General features: G+C 37.2%; 1 protein-coding gene across 4 annotated transcripts in view; it reads left to right on the top strand.

Moving 5' to 3' along the window:
- Nucleotides 1–18,862, top strand: part of SLIT2 (slit homolog 2 (Drosophila)) — a 362,556-nt gene that overhangs the window by 260,766 nt on the left and 82,928 nt on the right. For 2 of the 4 annotated variants that reach the window (XM_011994268.1, XM_011994266.1), the window contains 7 exons: nt 235–306; nt 4,395–4,538; nt 4,649–4,812; nt 5,783–5,806; nt 9,284–9,434; nt 12,338–12,412; nt 13,945–14,088. In XM_011994268.1, the coding sequence (XP_011849658.1) occupies nt 235–306; nt 4,395–4,538; nt 4,649–4,812; nt 5,783–5,806; nt 9,284–9,434; nt 12,338–12,412; nt 13,945–14,088 (774 nt within the window). The remainder of the gene's footprint in view (nt 1–234; nt 307–4,394; nt 4,539–4,648; nt 4,813–5,782; nt 5,807–9,283; nt 9,435–12,337; nt 12,413–13,944; nt 14,089–18,862) is intronic. The other 2 variants (XM_011994270.1, XM_011994269.1) reach the window with 1 other exon arrangement.

Below are 18,862 nucleotides of genomic sequence, written 5' to 3'. Positions count from 1 at the left end.
TATATATATATAGTGTTCTTTATTTTTTTGTTTTCCAAATGTCCTACAGTAAGCATATATCTGATCTGCAATCAGGCAAAAGACATTTGTAAATGAAGTTTGTTTACTCAGCTGTAACTTTTATGATGTATTGATTGCCTACTAACTTCCTCTATGCCTGAGTAAATATGTATTAGATGAATTTGTTATGCAGGTTCTGTGTCTAATTTTTTTCATTTAAAACATTTTTTTCAGTGTCCTCTATGGAAATAAAATCACAGAACTCCCCAAGAGTTTATTTGAAGGACTGTTTTCCTTACAGCTCCTGTAAGTATTTGATTGTTTTCCATCTCTCGAGCCTAATAATATATATTAGCCGGTTTGTTATCTCATATTTTTATGGAGGCTTTGGAAAAATTTGACTCAAAATGATACAGTTTAACAAAATAGAAAAGATTAGTCTAGTCAAGCTAACATTCTTGATTATTTACTTGAAGACACTACTTTTTGGAGTAGTCCCCAAACCATTTTCTCTACACTATCATGAATGTATGCATTCTGGCTGCTCTATCATTTAAAGCTTCTACAATCCCTGTCCTTGTGAAACATCTCTGTTTTAGCTTAACCAGTAGTTGGAACCAAGAAAGATATGGTGATATACTCAACAACCTTTGTCCAAAGAATCTGCAGGAGCCACAGTATTGCAATAACTTCCTCAAACACAGATGGTGTGCGGTGAGCTGTAACACACGGTAGTCTTCAGACTAACCTTTAGAGAGAGAATTACCTGTAAATCAAAGACCACTCTGATTAGACAATAGATACTGCTCATTTGTCTCAAAAGAAGCATTTACCATACATATTTGCAAAAAGCAGATTTAACACCATGTGTTTTAATGCATGCCCATATGAAAAGTAAAGTTGGAAAAAATATGCAAATATTAAAACTTGGTAATCATCAAATTCTATTCGTATCATCAAACAGAGGACCTCATTTGGGGCACACACTGGCCTAGATGCTTTAGATACAAAGATAATTGTGTTGTAATTTTTTTCTTAGTAAATCTCCCTTAAAATTCTTATGTATACAGTGTTATTTTCCCTCTGGAGTATATTTATTTCTTGGCATTTATTTGGTAACTATTTATTCCTAATCCCACAGTCTTCATATATATATGCGCATATATATTATATATATTATATGTAATATGTATTATATACTTATATATAGCATATATTATATATATAATTCCTGAATTGATAAACTTATATTCTTAATTACATCCTATTATCCATGTCTTAAACTTTTTCACCATTATGCAGAAATGTATTTTACATTCCATCCCAGCACGCACACATACAAACAAATGAAACAAAATGTTAACAAAACAATAATGAACCTTATTATGTGTAGTGCTCTCCTTTCTGTTCACCCCCCGCCCCAATTCTTTCTTTATTTTCTCAGTGCTACATAACCCAGTAAATTTATTTTACAATAGACCAATGAGTTATGACAAATACTGATTTCGTTACTTAATGACTTTATTTGGGTTTCAAATTTTTCTAAGCTTCGCATTTCCATTATTAAATATTGTTACTAATTTGATAGAATTATGCTATTCACAGTCCAGATGTCTGTACGCATTGTAGATATCGCTTGATGCTGTAACCAAGTATTGCCTACTTGTGACTCACCTCTCTGCCATTCTTCCACATTTCCCTAGAATTACTCTCTGTGCCAGTTATTCACAGTCACTCTTACTATCACTGACCTATCTACTACCAATACATAAAATGTCACCTTCTTTTTCTTTCCATGCACACTTATTGGTGGCTGATGTAACACACATGCTAATAAAATATGGAGATCTATATAGATAAACCTTCTAAAGCCATCTTTATAAAGTTTCATTTCTACACTAAGGCTCATTCTTAAGCCTGCCAGAGCGAAAGAATGACATGATTATCTCTTCACAGCTGACTGAGAACCTGGTAAAGTTAAGTGTCTTAGTTTTGGTTGGTCAGATATTAGAGAGAAGAGTCAGGGAAATAAAAGAAACAAAACAGATTGTTGTTTAATATTTATTTACTATTCCTTGGGCCACACTGAGTTAAAGTGAGTACAAACTGCATAGATGCAAGATGATGCAACACGACATCTTTCAGTTTCTTCAGGCTCCACACAATTTCATTGTCCTTGTTTGCTCTCTAACTGCTTTATTCAATTAGATTATTAATTAAAGAACAGGTCAGCATTACTCTCCTCCCAGGGAGGAGAGGTATGGAGTTAAGCAGCCCCTGTCACCCACCATTTCTTGAAGGCTTTTAAGAAGGTATTACATATACCAGAGGGAAGATGAAAACTTCAGCTCCTGACGGGGAATCAAAGAGCACAGCCAATTGAATCACCGTGAGAAAGTCATCACTTTGCATGTTGCTGATGTAGCACCTTTAAAAAAATCAAGTAAAACGGAAATACCCCATGTTAACACAGAGATCGTTTTATTGTCAAAGGAGAAAATATTTTTAGTATGTTAGATAACGAGGCATAGCCAAACCACATGACACATATTTTTTGAGCTGTTACATATTTGTTAAAAGTTCTAAGTATCAAAGCAGTGAACTAAATATAGCTAGATATAGCTTGATGCTGTATCCAGTATTGTCTACAGTTTCTCCCTCTTAAAAGGCAAGAATTTAAAAAAATTTTCTCCATCCCCATGGAGAAAAATATTCTTTCTCTCCTTATATAATAACATGCTTCAGACCATCGCCAATGGGATCTTTTCACCTCTCCGGGGCCATTCAAACTATGTATGTGTAAGTTATTTGGATCACATTTGATGACATTGTTTCCACTGTGAATGCAAGAGTTGAGTCCATTACAAGTCATCTATAAAACTGTACTGTATGTGTTTCCAAAGGCATTTGGCCCAGAACCCCTTTATTTGTGGCTGCTATCTCAAGTGGCCAGCAGATTATCTCCATACCAACCCTATTGAGACCAGTGGTGCCTGTTGGGGATGGAGAAAAAGAATATTATTTTTTTAAATTGTCCTTCCTGAAGAGGGAGAAACTGTCATTGGCCAAATAAGCAGGTCTGCATAAAACAGGTGACAAGACTGCATAGCATGGAATGACATTCTGAGGAACCCAGAGGGAGGAGTACTTTGTTGGGTGGAAGTTGAGTTCAGAAGGTGGTTGAGGAAAGTAGAGAGCAGAGTACATGCTGAAGAATAAACCTAAGCTCACACACAGTCACATCCACAAGAATGATGTTTGCCAAAGTATAACCCATAAACCACAGCTCCACAGAATATTGATATAGTATATAGGGGGTAAAAAGGAGTTTGTGGGGAATTGTGTTAAAAAGTTAAACAGGTATTTATAATATACGACTACAGCCTATACTAATGTATCATGTGACTCTCCAAGAGGATTGTGAAGTATTCACTCAACAACCAATATTTATTGAGCTCCCAGTATGTGCTGGGCAGCTGGGAAAGGAGGGGAAATGAAAGAGACATATGGATGATTTACTGTGGGGTAGGGAGGCATATAGATGACAGTCAGCAGTAACATAATAAATAAGTTGTGTATAGCAGAAAAAAATATATATACTTTAGAAAATAGAAAAAGTAGATCAAAGTAAAAGGAATTGAGAGTGCTAGGGTTTGGGAAGGGGTCAAAGACAGCCTGCATGTATTAAGGAGAGGGGTCCGGGAGGCCAGATTGAGAAGGCAATATTAGAGCAGGCTTGACATCTGGGAGATGAACATTTCAGACAGAGAATAGCAGAGCCTGGTGTGTTTAAAAAAGAGCAAGGAGATTAGTGATTGGAGCTGAAACAGCCAGGAGGAGAGAACTGGGAAGATTGCAGAGTTCTGAAGAGTGGACTACTGGTCAGTCTGTTGTGACGACTTAGGCTTCTACTTAGAGCCAGTTGGGAGCTGTCACGTGGTTCTGAGATAGGGGTGACATGATCTCTTCTATGTTTAGAAGGACCACACTAGCGACTGTTTTGAGAATAGCCTGAACTACTTTTCCACAGAGTGTTTTGAGGGAATAATGGTGTCTTAGGACATTTTTATGGTGTCCTTGCCAGTGGAGGCTGGGTCTCACCCATCTTTGTGTACTATTCCACCCTTACATCTTCCAGAGGAAATGATTAATAATTTGTAGTGAATACATGTATAAGTACCACTAGATTTAGGTTCATTTGATCACATGACTTTTGCTTTATATGGTAAAACCCCACATCTCCAACCTCTAATTCCTAAATTATTAAAGTTAAAATGTTAGTGTTGAAGTTAAAGAAATATATTTCACGGCTGGATTCTCTTAAAAAGCACAAAATCTTGCAGGTGAGTTAGTGAGATGCTACACTTTAATTCTACAACTATTTAATCAAACAGATTATTGAATGCCAACAAGATAAACTGCCTTCGGGTAGATGCTTTTCAGGATCTCCACAACTTGAACCTTCTCTCCCTATATGACAACAAGCTTCAGACCATCGCCAAGGGGACCTTTTCACCTCTTCGGGCCATTCAAACTATGTATGTATAAGTGATTTGGATCACGTTTGATGACATTGTTTCCACTCTGAAAGTAAGAGTTGAGTCCCTTGCAAGTCATCTATAAACCTGTTCTGTATGTGTTTCCAAAGGCATTTGGCCCAGAACCCGTTTATTTGTGACTGCCATCTCAAGTGGCTAGCGGATTATCTCCATACCAACCCAATTGAGACCAGTGGTGCCCGTTGCACCAGCCCCCGCCGCCTGGCAAACAAAAGAATTGGACAGATCAAAAGCAAGAAATTCCGTTGTTCAGGTAATTTCTTCACGTGTTAATTTCCCCTGTGACCAACAACAATGGTTACATGAGACCTAACAAAAGCAGTTGGCCTTCGGCTGATTAGTGAACACTGTAGAACCATATTTCTTTTTCTTCTGCCCATGAATAGCAAAATAAAGAGAACTGTAGACACAGTTCAAATAATACTTCTATGTGTAACATTTTAACACCATGGAGAGCAGAAGTAGGCTATTGACCAAGTTAAAAAGAAGCCTACATACTTAATAGTACCTTTCCAAAATTCAAATTTAACAAGAGCCTTTTAGCTGAGAATACCTTTGAAGTGTGTTAAGTCTCATGTTTGTTGTCTTGACCAACCTCAAGTAATTAAGTGTATTTTCGTTTCTTCAGAAAGTGAATTGAGACTTGGTTACACGATTTGTTTGGGCTCAGAAGTCCAGGGGCACCGGGAGGGACTACAGATCCCTCGCTTCTTACTCTGAATGCACTTCCTCAGTTTGCATTCTCTTATTTTGCATACAACTGTGAGGATGCATTTTTTCCAAAAGCTATTTTTATAAAATATTTTGGGAATATTGCATTTATTTGTAAAAAGCTAAATATGAATACATTGTATTGATATTAAATGGAAGGTTTCCATCATTCAAATTTACTATTTGCTTTGATATAATATTTTCCTTTTTTTTTGATAGAATACATTATATGTCTGTTTGGTAGTATGCTACCTAACTATTCCAGGGGTATTTCACATTCGGCAGTTAATTTCATACTAAAAAGCTAATATAAGGACCAAGCTGGTTATTGTCCATAATTATAGATGCATTTACTACTCACTGTACATTATTATATGTCAGTCACAGCTGTGAATATACATTTTTCACTTAATTGTAGTAACTTTAGTCCATTCTTAATCTAATATAACTCATATCTCTGCTTGCTGACATTCAGGTGCATCTTCTATTTTTTTTTCTCTTTTTTTATTTAGCTAAAGAACAGTATTTCATTCCAGGTAGGTTTTGCTCGGTAGTAGGACTAACTACAGACACCCTTTCCTCACCTTATAAAATATAGCTTCTAAAACTGATATGCATGCTTCTGAAAGTACAGTGGATACTCTATAGATAGATTGACTTATGCATATATCACTTGTAGCTGTTTCCTGAAAACCTGACCTTTGCATGCAGCTTCTGATGTTAAACATATATATTATTAAACTCCACCTTTTCTTCTCTCTCTTTTACTTTGGCGCATTATCTAAAATTTCTCACAGTAGCTAAAATGTTTGAAGCTATGGCTTTCTACTTAAATCATTTTCTCTCCATACATTGTATATCTGATCTTCCAACCTGTTTTTAAAATATAGCTAATTGAGCTGGTTTTAAAGACAGAGATCTTTCCGATGTCAAAGAGCTCGTTCTACATGAAATCAGTTACAGACACACAGAATTTCATTTTCCACCATGAGACTTACTTTTTTATAGATTCTTATATTTAAAAACTGTTCTTATTGCTTTACTTTTGCTTCACTGTTTGTAGAAAAACAGCAGCTTCCTGCTGATTTATATGCAGTTGTTTCTTATTTGTTTATGACTTTACATTCTTCTATATCCGGAATTACAATATAAGTCTGTAAAAAGAACATTGATGTCTGATGTGAAAGCATCAGAAGTTCGTGGTCTCAAAATGCCTTGAGTAATTAGGCAGATGGATAGAATGTGTCTAAGAAAAGTAATCGCAATGTTTTACCACTTCAATCTTAACACTATCAAGACTGATGATTCTGGAACTAGCTCTTTAAAATACGTTTCTTTACTTATTTTTCCTTGCCTGCCAATTGTGTAAAATGCCTCTTGACTTGTTTGTTTTAAACCATTATGTTAAGTATTGATTGGCCACATTCACCATCTCTTGGGTATATTCTCGACTATAAAATATTTTAAGAGCTACAGATTAAAAGATATTTCTACAGCGTTAGTGTACAGTGTTAGTCTACCTTTCCGTATTTCCTAAAGAATAACTCTGGGTTTAGTCTCTATTTTAAGGAGATATTTGTTGCTTGCCATTATTGAATTACAATTTGGATAATTTTATGGATTTAGTAGATTTGGTTATATGACTTATTTTGAGCTTGAATGATCAGTAGCATTGTATGTATTATACTGGCTGCATAACAAGTAACATGTTGAAAAGAACAGTTGATTGGCCTTCATTGACAATGTTTAATATTAATTACTTTACCCAATTAAGTGGAAAATAATCTGATAGCTATTATTTAACCAAAAAAAGCCATATTCTAAACACCAGATGAGCTATTGAATAGAACATTAATATGATTTAAATCCTAAAATTATGGCAGTAATGTAATAGGTACCAAATTATTTAAACTATTTAATTTAAATACACTTAATTAATAATTGATGAGTTTAATATTTCCAGTTCACTAAATAAAGAACAAAAGTGAGGTTATTTTCACGTATTCTGATGCAGTTCTTCCCTGTTACTGACAGCAGCCAAATTAGGATTTGGAAATTATCTTTTATATCAAATATCATGTCTTAACTTTCAAGTTTTGATAATTTAATTTACATTATTTAAACATAATAGTTGCAGAAGCCAGGGCTCAAAAGGATCATTTGGGCCTCCTTCCCTTTTTTCCAAAAATTTTAATTAAAATTTGAGTCCACCTAAAAAGCCACCATAAAATAAGCATTATTACTGTTCCACTGAATGCAGATTATTTGAATTGCAGAATACCCAGTGTACCTGTCATTTAGACTTTGTGCACTCTTACTTCATTTTGGAGTGAAGCTTAAATCATAAGGCACCAGATCCTCAATAAATACTGTGGCATTAACTGCCAAATGTAATGAAACCGTGATATTCACCATCGCAAACTTCTTAGGAGATTCTGATTCCATTTCCACTAAGAAACATTATTTATAAGTTGAAAAGTTCATTAAAAAGTATACATCACAATATAAGGATTAATCCAAATGTTCTAATGATTGTCCTTGAGGATCTCCATGATTAGTTTTTCATTCACTTTTACGTGTGGACCTCCCTACTACCATTTTATATGGCACTCTACATATTACAGTGATAAAAGAAAATCTGTCTTGCAGAGAGTTCATCTTTTAAAGGAATCGAGAACTTAATTTGCACTATGCATCTTTTATTACATTGGTTTTCTTGTGAGACCACCGTGCTTCAAAATATTATTTATAAAATTTTACAAAGCATGACAATTCCCATCACATCATGCTATTTTTTCAATAATTACCATAATAAAGAAAGAAGGAAGAGAGCTTAGTTTTATAAATATGTATATTAATCTTAATTGGGATTACTCTTTCTTTCCTTCTTGGTGATCTTTACTTTTGCAGGAATTCACCATTTTGGCTGTAAGTAAAAGTGTCTGGTCTGAAACATAATACCCTCCCTTTTCAATCCTGATGTACCTTCTTCTAGTCCTGGTCTTTGGCACCTTTTTTTTCAAGAAGAAACCGCAGATCCTTTGAGCTTCTCTGTTGTCCTTGTAGCTCACCTTCAACTTCTTCCTGGATGTTGTTCCTGAAAGCTGTTGTTTCCATTCTGCAGTTCTGAGGAACGGTGGAGGCACCTTTTCCGTATAGCCCCTTCTTTGTGTTTCCAGGAAATCTTCGGTAGTAATACTCTTACTATGGTCATAAACATTCTGCGGGAAGAATGCATGTCATGTAAACAGTATTACATTTCCAGAACACCTGTAGCTTTTCTCTTCCTTCCCTCCATTTTCCTCTTGGTCTTACCTTTGGCCTAGTGGTTGGTGTAGTGACAATGTAGCGAGATTTTCTGTTGTGCTTGATCTAACCATGTGGTTGCGAGGTATGAGTAAAACATGGTTCCGTCAAGCACCATGGAACGTCACGCAGCTTTCTACAGCATGGCAAGCTGCTGAGGCTTAAATCAGGATTTACCTGTCTCTTTCTACAAAATCAAAATGAAAAAAAAGAGGGCTTTTTAGGCATCTCTGAGATTATGTGAGAGGGAGAGAATAGTAAAAAGTCCATAGAAAATTTAAAAGCCTGAGTATATCTATTTGCCTTGAAAGCCCTAATTTACAATGATATATAGGATCATGTTTATTACTGGATATATTTTCAATTCTTGACTCAGAGAAAAAAAATAAACTTTTTAATAATGAATATCCATTGTGTGACTAGCTGTGAAATAGGCTAGAATGGCTCAGAATTGGATCAGCAGAAAGTACAGCTGTGAAAAGCTCAACTTTATTAATGTTTTCCTGTCATGTGAATCTGGTCACTCTTTTTTCCAGAAAATTCCAAGCCTTTCTTTTAACCTTTCTCCTGACATCCATTGACCAAAATACCCCAAGTTGTCTCCCTGCTACATAATCTATAGTTATCTTACTTTTTTCTTCCTACAAACTAATAAATATTCTAACCTTTAGACTCAGTATCTTTTTCTTGGTTTGAATTCTCAATAGGTACAGAAGATTATCGATCAAAATTAAGTGGAGACTGCTTTGCGGATTTGGCTTGCCCTGAAAAGTGTCGCTGTGAAGGAACCACAGTAGATTGCTCTAATCAAAAACTCAACAAAATCCCAGAGCACATTCCCCAGTACACTGCAGAGTTGTAAGTTCATCCGCCAACAAAATTCTGGTTGGGAAGGAGGGAATGAAAGCATTAAAGCATAGGAATGTTTGTCTTGCCATTTTTATTATTAATAATTGTGTTAATTTTAATTAACAGGCATTACATTGGCATAACTCTTCTTAGTACAAGAATATATTAGAGGCTACCTTCGTTCATCTTTCTAGCCAACCATACGATTAAGTACAGAACTAATTTATCTCTCAAAATGCAGTAAGCACTTCTTACTAATAACAGTGGTGTTTATTTGATGCTTATTTATTGGGTATTATTATTCCCAAACTATTTTCTATGTACTTAGTTTTTTTAACGTATTTAATCCTTATAGCAACTAAATAAAGTAGTTTGAGAGCCTCAATTTTCAATTTCTGTAAGCGATAGATTCAAGGAGTCCATCTTACCTAATTTACTACTTCATTGACTTACGGGTGAAAGGATTCAGTGATCATCAGGTATTAAAGTAGAAAGGATAGCTTTTTCTGAACAATGCAAGAAAAGCTGAAAAGGCAGAATATGATGGCATTTACACTTAACAGCCTTAACACAGGACCTTGCACATTCTAAGTACTAGAATGTTGGTTGGAGCACTCACAGATTCTACGCGCATGCATGGTTTGCCTTTACTGACTTTATTTATAAAAAGACGACCTTTAACGTTAGTGTTCTAACAATTCAAGAAAAAAACTAATGAAACCTCATCATTCTCTCAACATCTTAGCCATGTTTATGGATAGCAACATCTGGTATTTGTCATTTACTGCTTTGCAAAGTTTGTTGTCTGTTTGTTTGTATATAATCCTTCTGTCTTTAACTAGATTATAGCTCCTTGATGACAGGGATTGTGTGTTATTGTTTATCTCCCACTGTGCCTGTACTCATGCCAGTACTTAATTAATTTTTAGCAATTTGAATAACTAAAAATAAAGTAATGCCTTTCAAAGACTCGACAGAAACCAACTATCTGGTAGTTACAGTGATTTTTTTTTTTTTGTACTCCTGTTAGTTAATGAAGCTATTTCACAGCTCCAGGAATTTTAGAAATGCATGGAGATCATGCAACCAAGGCCCTGAACTTTATTTTTTACAGTTATATAGGGATTTATGCTTATTACTTATAATACTACAAACAAGTGATATCTTCCAGCACAATAGGACTTTTTTTTTTTTTTTTTTGAGAGAGGCTCTCAGTCTCTTGCCCAGGCAGGAGTGCAGTATCACCGTCACAGCTCCCTGTAGCCTTGGCCTCCTGGGTGCAAGGGATCCTCCCACCTCAGTCCCCCTTCCCCATCCCCCCAAGAAGCTGGGACCTCAGGCATGCACCACCACACCCAGCTGATTTTTGTATTTTTTGTAGAGATGGGATTTTGCCCTATTGCCCAGGCTGGTCTTGAACTCTGAGCACAAGCAATCCTCTTCCTTCTGCCTCCCAAAGTGCCAGGGTTATAGGCATGAGACACTGCCCCTGGCCTAGCACTTTAAATAAGTTTGTTTGTCATGGAAGAATTATAGTGGGAACTAGCCTCCAGTTTAGACTTCAGCAAATGTGTGTAATGTAAGAGATTTGTAATTTTTTAAATTATACAATAAAATCAGTACTGAGAAGAAAATATTTGCAAATCATGTATCTAATAAGATACATTCACAATGTATGAAGAGCTCTTATAATTTAGATTAAAAGGTATTTTACTCAGCTAATGAGTGGTTAAATTATTCATATTGACCTTTCTCCAAAGAACATATAAACACATGTCCAATAAACACATGAAAAACTGCTCAATATCATTAGTTATTAGGGAAATTCCAATCAAAACCACAATGAGATACCATTTTAGACCCACTGGAATGGCTAAAAAAAAAAAAGGGAGAGCAACATAGTAGAAGAAATTGAAACCTTTATACATCGCTGGTCTGAATGTAAAGCTTCTATGGAAATCTTTTTTGCTATTTCTCAAAGAGTTAATCACAGATTTACCATGTGATCCAGCAATGCCACTCCTATGTATATGTCGAAAAAATGACAGCATCTATCCAGGCAGAAACGTGCACACCACGTTCATAGCAGCATTATTTATAGCTGTCAAAGAATGGAGGCAACACAAATGCCTCCTAACTGATAAATGGATAAACAAATGTGTCATGCCTGTGTAATGAAATATCATTGAGTCTTAAAAAATAATGAAGCACTGCCATATGCTACAACAGGAACAAGACATTATATAAAGCAAAAGAAGCCAGACAGAAAAGGCTACATCTTACATGATTCCATTTATACAAAATGCCCAGAATAGGAAAATTAATAAAAACAAAAAGTAACCTGGTAGTTGCCAAGGGCTGTAGGGGAATAGCCACCGGGAGTGACTGGTAAGAAGTATGGGGTTTCTTTCTGGGGGTAATGAAGATGTTCTGGAATTAGATAGCAAAGATGGTTGCACAATTTTGTGAATATACTAAAAACCACTGAATTGTACACTTTAAAAGGGTAAATGTTCTGGCATGTGAATCGCATTCTAATAAAGCTGTAATTTTTGTTCCAATTGTGAAGAAAACAATTAGGGAAAAAACAGTCTGAAAATCCTTTTTAGTGGGGGTGATAGTGGAAAAAATTGGAGAAAATTTGTTCTAGAGATTGCTGAGAGCTGGTTTTGATCTTTGATTTTTTTCTTTTTTTACTGTGTAAAAAAAACTTCCTAACATTTTATTTTGATTAAAATTTGAATAAAATGAGAAAAAACATCAGTATGTTCCACAAATCTTCTGTGATATACGTATTTCCTTTTATTTTCCTGGTGTCATTCAGTAATGTTAGAATTCATTTTGAGAAATCAAATTTACTGCTTTCCTAACTACTGGTAATAAAACTTCTCTATTCCTTCCTTTTTCTTCAGGCGTCTCAATAATAATGAATTTACCGTGTTGGAAGCCACAGGAATCTTTAAGAAACTTCCTCAATTACGTAAAATGTAAGTCACTTGTTAGCTATTTTTTTTTTAATTTCCGTAGCATTTTGTTGTGTTCGTTTTCTTAAGTTTCTTAGAAAATTAGAAAATATTAAAAATCCTGGGAAATTTCCCTACGATGGTGACCTGTGACATGAATTCAGGGTAATCTCTGCAAGAACTTTTCTGTGTGTCAACAGTGTCAATCACATTTTCTGTAGCAGAGCCTAAGCATCTGACTTTAACTCAGACAGCTGGTCTGTTATGTGGCCACAGCAGGAATCCAGCAATCTAAGCACATTAAAATGGGTTCAGTAAGGTTTTGTAACTTCCTTTACCATTCCCCAAACCATGCTGTTCTTTCTTTTTCATGTCAACTATTGGACTTTTTTGCTTCATTAAACTTTCATTAGAAGATATTCAAAATTAATGATTGGTAAACTGGCTCAATAGCTCATCTGTGTTACTACATGTCCACAACTCATATTTTAAAATAAGTTCATAAGCTCAGCAGTTTCAGCAGCACTCAGTGGGTTACTCCATACCCCTGGGGAGGTGTGAGGGAGAGACAGGACATAGGTCAATAGCATGGGACCAGTGGAGCACCCTCACACATGCGGAAACATCAGCAGGAGGAAAGAAGCATCGACTCACTTTAGCTGTGTGTCCACATATGTAACTGGCCCATAGTCACATAGACTGTAAGTTACAGAACAGACTACTTGTACAGTAGGCATCCATATTAGGCTACCTCGCAAATGGTTTCTCATATCTTAATTGCCCTCCTTTTTCACTGTTATGAAATGCACTTTCGTTTTAGCTATAAGATGATTTTCCATGAAACAAATATCTATTAAGAAGCTACTGTGTACAATTCTCTCAGAGAAATTAAAATATGCATAAAAATGATCCTTGTTTGGGGGACACTTCTGGTCTTGGAGTGAACAATCAGTGAGAAAGAGAAAGAAAAAGCCTATAGAAAGTTAACCTCAACTAGATACTCTTGCCTTCTGGCAAGCATTGTAGTAGTTAGTATCATACATAATACTGACAATTAATTTGGTTGTTTCAACACATTATTACATGAGAAGTTCTTCTGGGAATAAACCCATATTCAAATACATTTCTGATGCTATATATAAAACACTAACAAATTTTAGCCCTTCTATCTCTACCCAGTTGTCTTCTTTTAGTCATTAATTCATTTGACAATTTTAATCAGGGATATTTTTTTGAAAAGTTTCTTGTTGGATTTTATAGATGGCATAAAGGTTTGTGTAACCCAGTACCTGACCTCAAGAATTTTATACTCCTGGGGACCTTTGGAGAGTTTGACATGAGTCACGCTGGCATATTTTACCATAGACAGTCCCTCTTATTATTATTGTCCCTTTGTCTTGATGGTGTAGGGAAGTGGAATCTTTTCAGAGCCCTGGCAGTGCTGGGCGGTGAAAAGTTGGAAGACTTGGATCATTAGAAGAAAATGATCAACTATGTTTCAATTCCCTCCTTATTAGAAATTGTTTAAAATCTTTGTTCCCACAATTTTTATTTAGAAACTTTAGCAACAATAAGATCACAGATATTGAGGAGGGAGCATTTGAAGGAGCATCTGGTGTAAATGAAATACTTCTCACAAGTAATCGTTTGGAAAATGTGCAGCATAAGATGTTCAAGGGATTGGAAAGCCTCAAAACTTTGTAAGTATTTGTACTTGCATTGCAGTTCTTCCCAAAGGATTGCAGCTCATTGTTCATTATAATCCTGGGAGAGAGAAACACCTCCTACTTTTACCCACCCCACTCCCTCTATCTCTTTCACATTCTCTCTGTTACGCGCGCACACACACACACACATATACACACATAACACGTATTGTGAATGCAAATGGTCCCTTACCCGAATATTCCTACCTTCGATGTGTGTTACACACACACACTCACGTATTGTGAATGCAAATGGTTCCTTACCCCAATATCCCTGCCTTTGATATGTATTACACACACACACACACACACACACACATAGTGAATGCAAACGGTCCCTTACCCCAATATCCCTGCCTTTGATGTGTGTCTCACACACACACACACACACACACACGTATTGTGAATACAAGTGGTCCCTTATCCCAATATTCCTGCCTTTGATGTGTGTTAAACACACACACACACACACACACACACACGTATTGTGAATACAAATGATACAAATGGTCCCTTACCCCAATATTCCTGCCTTCAAGGAGGAGGAAGCATCTGTTTATAGCAGATGATTAGGGGCATTCCTCATAGCTACTGTCTCCTCTACAAAATAGATCATCCTTGCTCCAGTGCTTATATGGATCTGACTACCTTGTCCTGCCTCAAAATGGTCATTTTATTTCCTTGTTGTCAAACACCTCTCTATACTCTACTTCCTCTTGGCCCAATTACTGTAAGCTGTAGAATCTCCTTGAATCTCTGCAGTGGAATAATTCTAACAGCTTATCTGGAGACTACTGTTTTGTTTTTGGTTTTTTGCCCCTGCAAGGTCAGTGTAAAAGAAAGACAGGCTGGTGATACATCTTTCACTATTTTTTCAAAGAAAACATGCTAAAAGTTATGTCTACTTCCTCAGGGGTAGGGGGTTTGGGGGAAAAATTATATATGTTTCCAAAGGGTTGTTGTCCAAGAAATATGGGGATTAGATTGAGATATTTCAATCAAAAGTGCTTACAACAATTTTGTATTACTTGAATTTTTCACGCTGCATACACACACACATATACACACATATATATTGTGTCTATAAAGTATATAATTATGTTTGACAAAAGTGGTAGCCTGAAAATTGGAAGAGAGACAAACCAAACTCTGGAAGCTTTAGAAGGCAGAAAGGAAAATATTCGTAACCAGGAAGCAGTCCTTGTTGACTGTAGTGGAGAGTCTGTCTCGCCCAAACCCACGACCCTGTCCCGCGCAGCCTATGAGAGCCATGTACGACCAGTGGGCTGATGGCTGAGTCCATTGTCTGCTCTTTGTCAGATACAGAGGGAGAAGGGCATTCCCACAGCCAGCGAGATGTGTTTATAGAATCCCAAATTCAAATCCCACCCCCAAAGCCCTCCCTGCACCTAAGAGCAGAAGTGCGTTCCTTAAGTTTTGCTGGGATAGCCTGAAACCTGACCACCCAGCAGGACCAGTCTGGGACCTGCTGACCCATCCCAAGGGCTAACTTGGTGCCCTTTCAAAATGATAGGCAAACGTTCACTCAGCCTTGTGATGAAAGAGACACTGAGGGCCGGGCGCAGTGGCCCATGCCTGTAATCCCAGCACTTTGGGAGACCGAGGTGGGCAGATCACGAGGTCAGGAGTTCGAGACCAGCCTGGCCAATATGATGAGACTCGGTCTTTACTAAAAATATGAAAATTAGCCAGGTGTGGTGGTACACGCCTGTAGTCCCAGCTACTTGGGAGGCTGAGGCAGAAGAATCACTTGAACCAGGGAGGTGGAGGTTGCAGTGAACCGAGATTGTGCCACTGCACTCCAGCCTGGGTGATGTAATGAGATTCTGTCTAAAAAAAAAAAGAGAGAGAGAGAGAGATACTGAGGAATGTGTAGGAAGAGGATAGAAAAGAGACCACAGGTGGCTGCATCTAACCTTTTCCAGAGTTGTCTCAGGTAAAATACAAATATTGCAACAAGCAGAAGGCTCCCTTTTCAAACAGCAGTTAAAGGACTCTTTCTTGATACTGGAACCTTCTCCTGGCAGAGAAATACCTTGGAGTGGGAGGAAGGCAGTAGGCTGTAACTACACCTGTACACATCTGTTCAGGCTGCCATAATGAGCTTCCACAGGCTGAGTCGCTTACACAACAGAAATTGATTTTCTCATCATTCTGGAGGCTAGAAGTTCAAGATGGAGGTGCTGACAGGGTGAGTTTCTGATGAGGCCTCACTTCTGGGCTTGTAGACGGTCACCTTCTCACTGTTTCTTCAAATGAGTTTTCTTCTGTCTGCTCATAGGAAGAGATAGTGAGCAGCCTGGTATCATCATTTTCTTCTTGTAAGGCTGGCAGTCCATCAGTATGGGACCCCACTCTTCTAATCTCACTCAGCCTTAATCACCTCCCTGAAGTCCCTCTTTCCAAATATAGTCATACATATGTTCTGATAAATGTGTCATTAGGCAATGTTGCCGTTGTGCGAACATCCTAGAGTGGACTTACACAAACCTAGATGTATGGCGTACCACACACCTAGGCTATATGGCACAGCCTATTACTCCTGGGCTGCAAACCTGCGCAGCATGTTACTCTACTGAATACTGCAGGCAATTGTTACTAACACAATGGAAAGTATTTGTGTATCTAAACATACCTAAACAGAAAAGTACAGTAAAAAATATGGTGCAAAATATTTTAAAATACTACACCTGTATAGGACACTTAACAAGAATGGTGCTTGCAGAACTGGAAGTTTCTCTGGGTGAGTGAGTGAGTGAGTGAGTGGTGAGTGACTGTGAGGGCGTAGGACATTACTGTACACGAACATAGGCTTTATAAACACTGTACACGGCCTGGAGCGGTGGCTCACACCTGTAATCCCAGCACTTTGGGAGGCAGGTAGATTACCTGAGGTCAGGAGTTCAGAACCAGCCTGACCAACATGGTGAAACCCCATCTTTACTAAAAAATACAAAAATTAGCTGGACAGAAGAATTGCTTGAACCCAGGAGGCGGAGGTTGCAGTGAGCAGAGATTGCACCACTGCACTCCAGCCTGGGTGACAAGAGAAACTCCGTCACAAAAAAAAAAACAAAACGCTGTACAACTGTACACTTAGGCTTCACTAAATTTATTTTTTTAATGTATTTCTTCAGTAATAAATTAAAGTTAAATTACTGTAACTTTTTTACTTTATGAACTTTTTAATATTTTAACTTTTTTACTCTTTTGTAATAACACTTAGCTTAAACACAAACATTGTTCAGCTGTACAAATTTTTTTTTTTTTTTTGAGACGGAGTCTGGCTCTGTCGTCCAGGCTGGAGTGCAGTGGCCAGATCTCAGCTCACTGCAAGCTCCGCCTCCCGGGTTTACGCCATTCTCCTGCCTCAGCCTCCCGAGTAGCTGGGACTACAGGCGCCCGCCACCTCGCCCGGCTAGTTTTTTGTATTTTTTAGTAGAGACGGGGTTTCACCGTGTTAGCCAGGATGGTCTCGATCTCCTGACCTCGTGATTCGCCCGTCTCGGCCTCCCAAAGTGCTGGGATTACAGGCTTGAGCCACCGCGCCCGGCCTGTACAAATTTTTTAATTCTTACATAAGAATTTTTTATTCTCTATTCTTTTCCTTATTCTTTTCTATTTTTTAAATTGTTTCATTTACTTACTTTTGCATTTTTAAACTATTTTGTTAAAAACTAAGAAACACATACATTAGCCTAGGCCTGCCCAGGGTCAGGATAGTCAATATATCAATATTACTATCGTCTCCCTCCACACCTTGTCGCACTGGAAGGCCTTCAGGGGCAATAACATGCAAGGATAACATGTCATCTCCTAGGATAACAATGCCTTCTCTGAAAGGACCTGCCTGAGGCTGTTTTAGAGTTAACTTTTTGTTAATAAGTAGAAGTACACTCTAAAATCACAATTAATAGTGTAGTATATACATAAACCAATAATATAGTTGCTTATTTTCATTATGGAGTATTATGTGCTGTACGTAAGTGTTGTGCTATAATTTTATACAACTGGCAGCACAGTAGGTTTATTTACCCCAGTATCACCACGAACATATGAGTAATGTATTGGGCTATGGCATTTATGATGGTCATGACATCTCGAGGCAGTAGGACATGTTCAGCTCCCTTGCAATCTTATTGGACCACTTTTGTATAGCTTTGCTTGACCAAAATATTGTAATGTGGTGCATGACTGTACAGTCACATTTGGGGCTTAGGGTTTCAAAATACAAATCTGAGGGGGATACAGTTCTATCTGTAACACCACCTCAAGGAACTTTTCAAAGTATTTCTTATTGTTTTGTTCATTCGCAGGACTCTCCCTGTGAAAAGTTATCTAAATCCACTTTCTCCCTTCATTATATTTCTATGGATGTTTTTGAAGTGCTTACGTTTTAGCACCTGAGACAGATATTAACTGACTCTCTCCTTAATCTGGTTATGTTCCAACAAGCATCATAGAGCAGTTTAGAACTAAACTCAGGGTAGTCAAAATCCTAGAATAGTTTTATCTGAACATACCTATTCTTGGTATCTTTTGTCTTGGAGCTATGAAGATTTTGAGAGCACATTTCCATTCCCCTAGGCTTCTTAACCCTAATAGGCCACTTATTAGTTCACATACATGTTTCAGCCAATGATTGAATTCCTTGACATTACAGGTGAAATGTGTGCATATGTGTGCTTATGGATTTTTCTAGCAACAGAGATCCAACTTTTCTCTTTTTAAAATTTTATTTTATTTT

Source organism: Mandrillus leucophaeus, unplaced genomic scaffold (assembly GCF_000951045.1).
Source record: "Mandrillus leucophaeus isolate KB7577 unplaced genomic scaffold, Mleu.le_1.0 Scaffold449, whole genome shotgun sequence".
Lineage (NCBI taxonomy): Eukaryota > Metazoa > Chordata > Mammalia > Primates > Cercopithecidae > Mandrillus > Mandrillus leucophaeus.
This window is presented reverse-complemented; position numbering and strand designations above follow the sequence as displayed.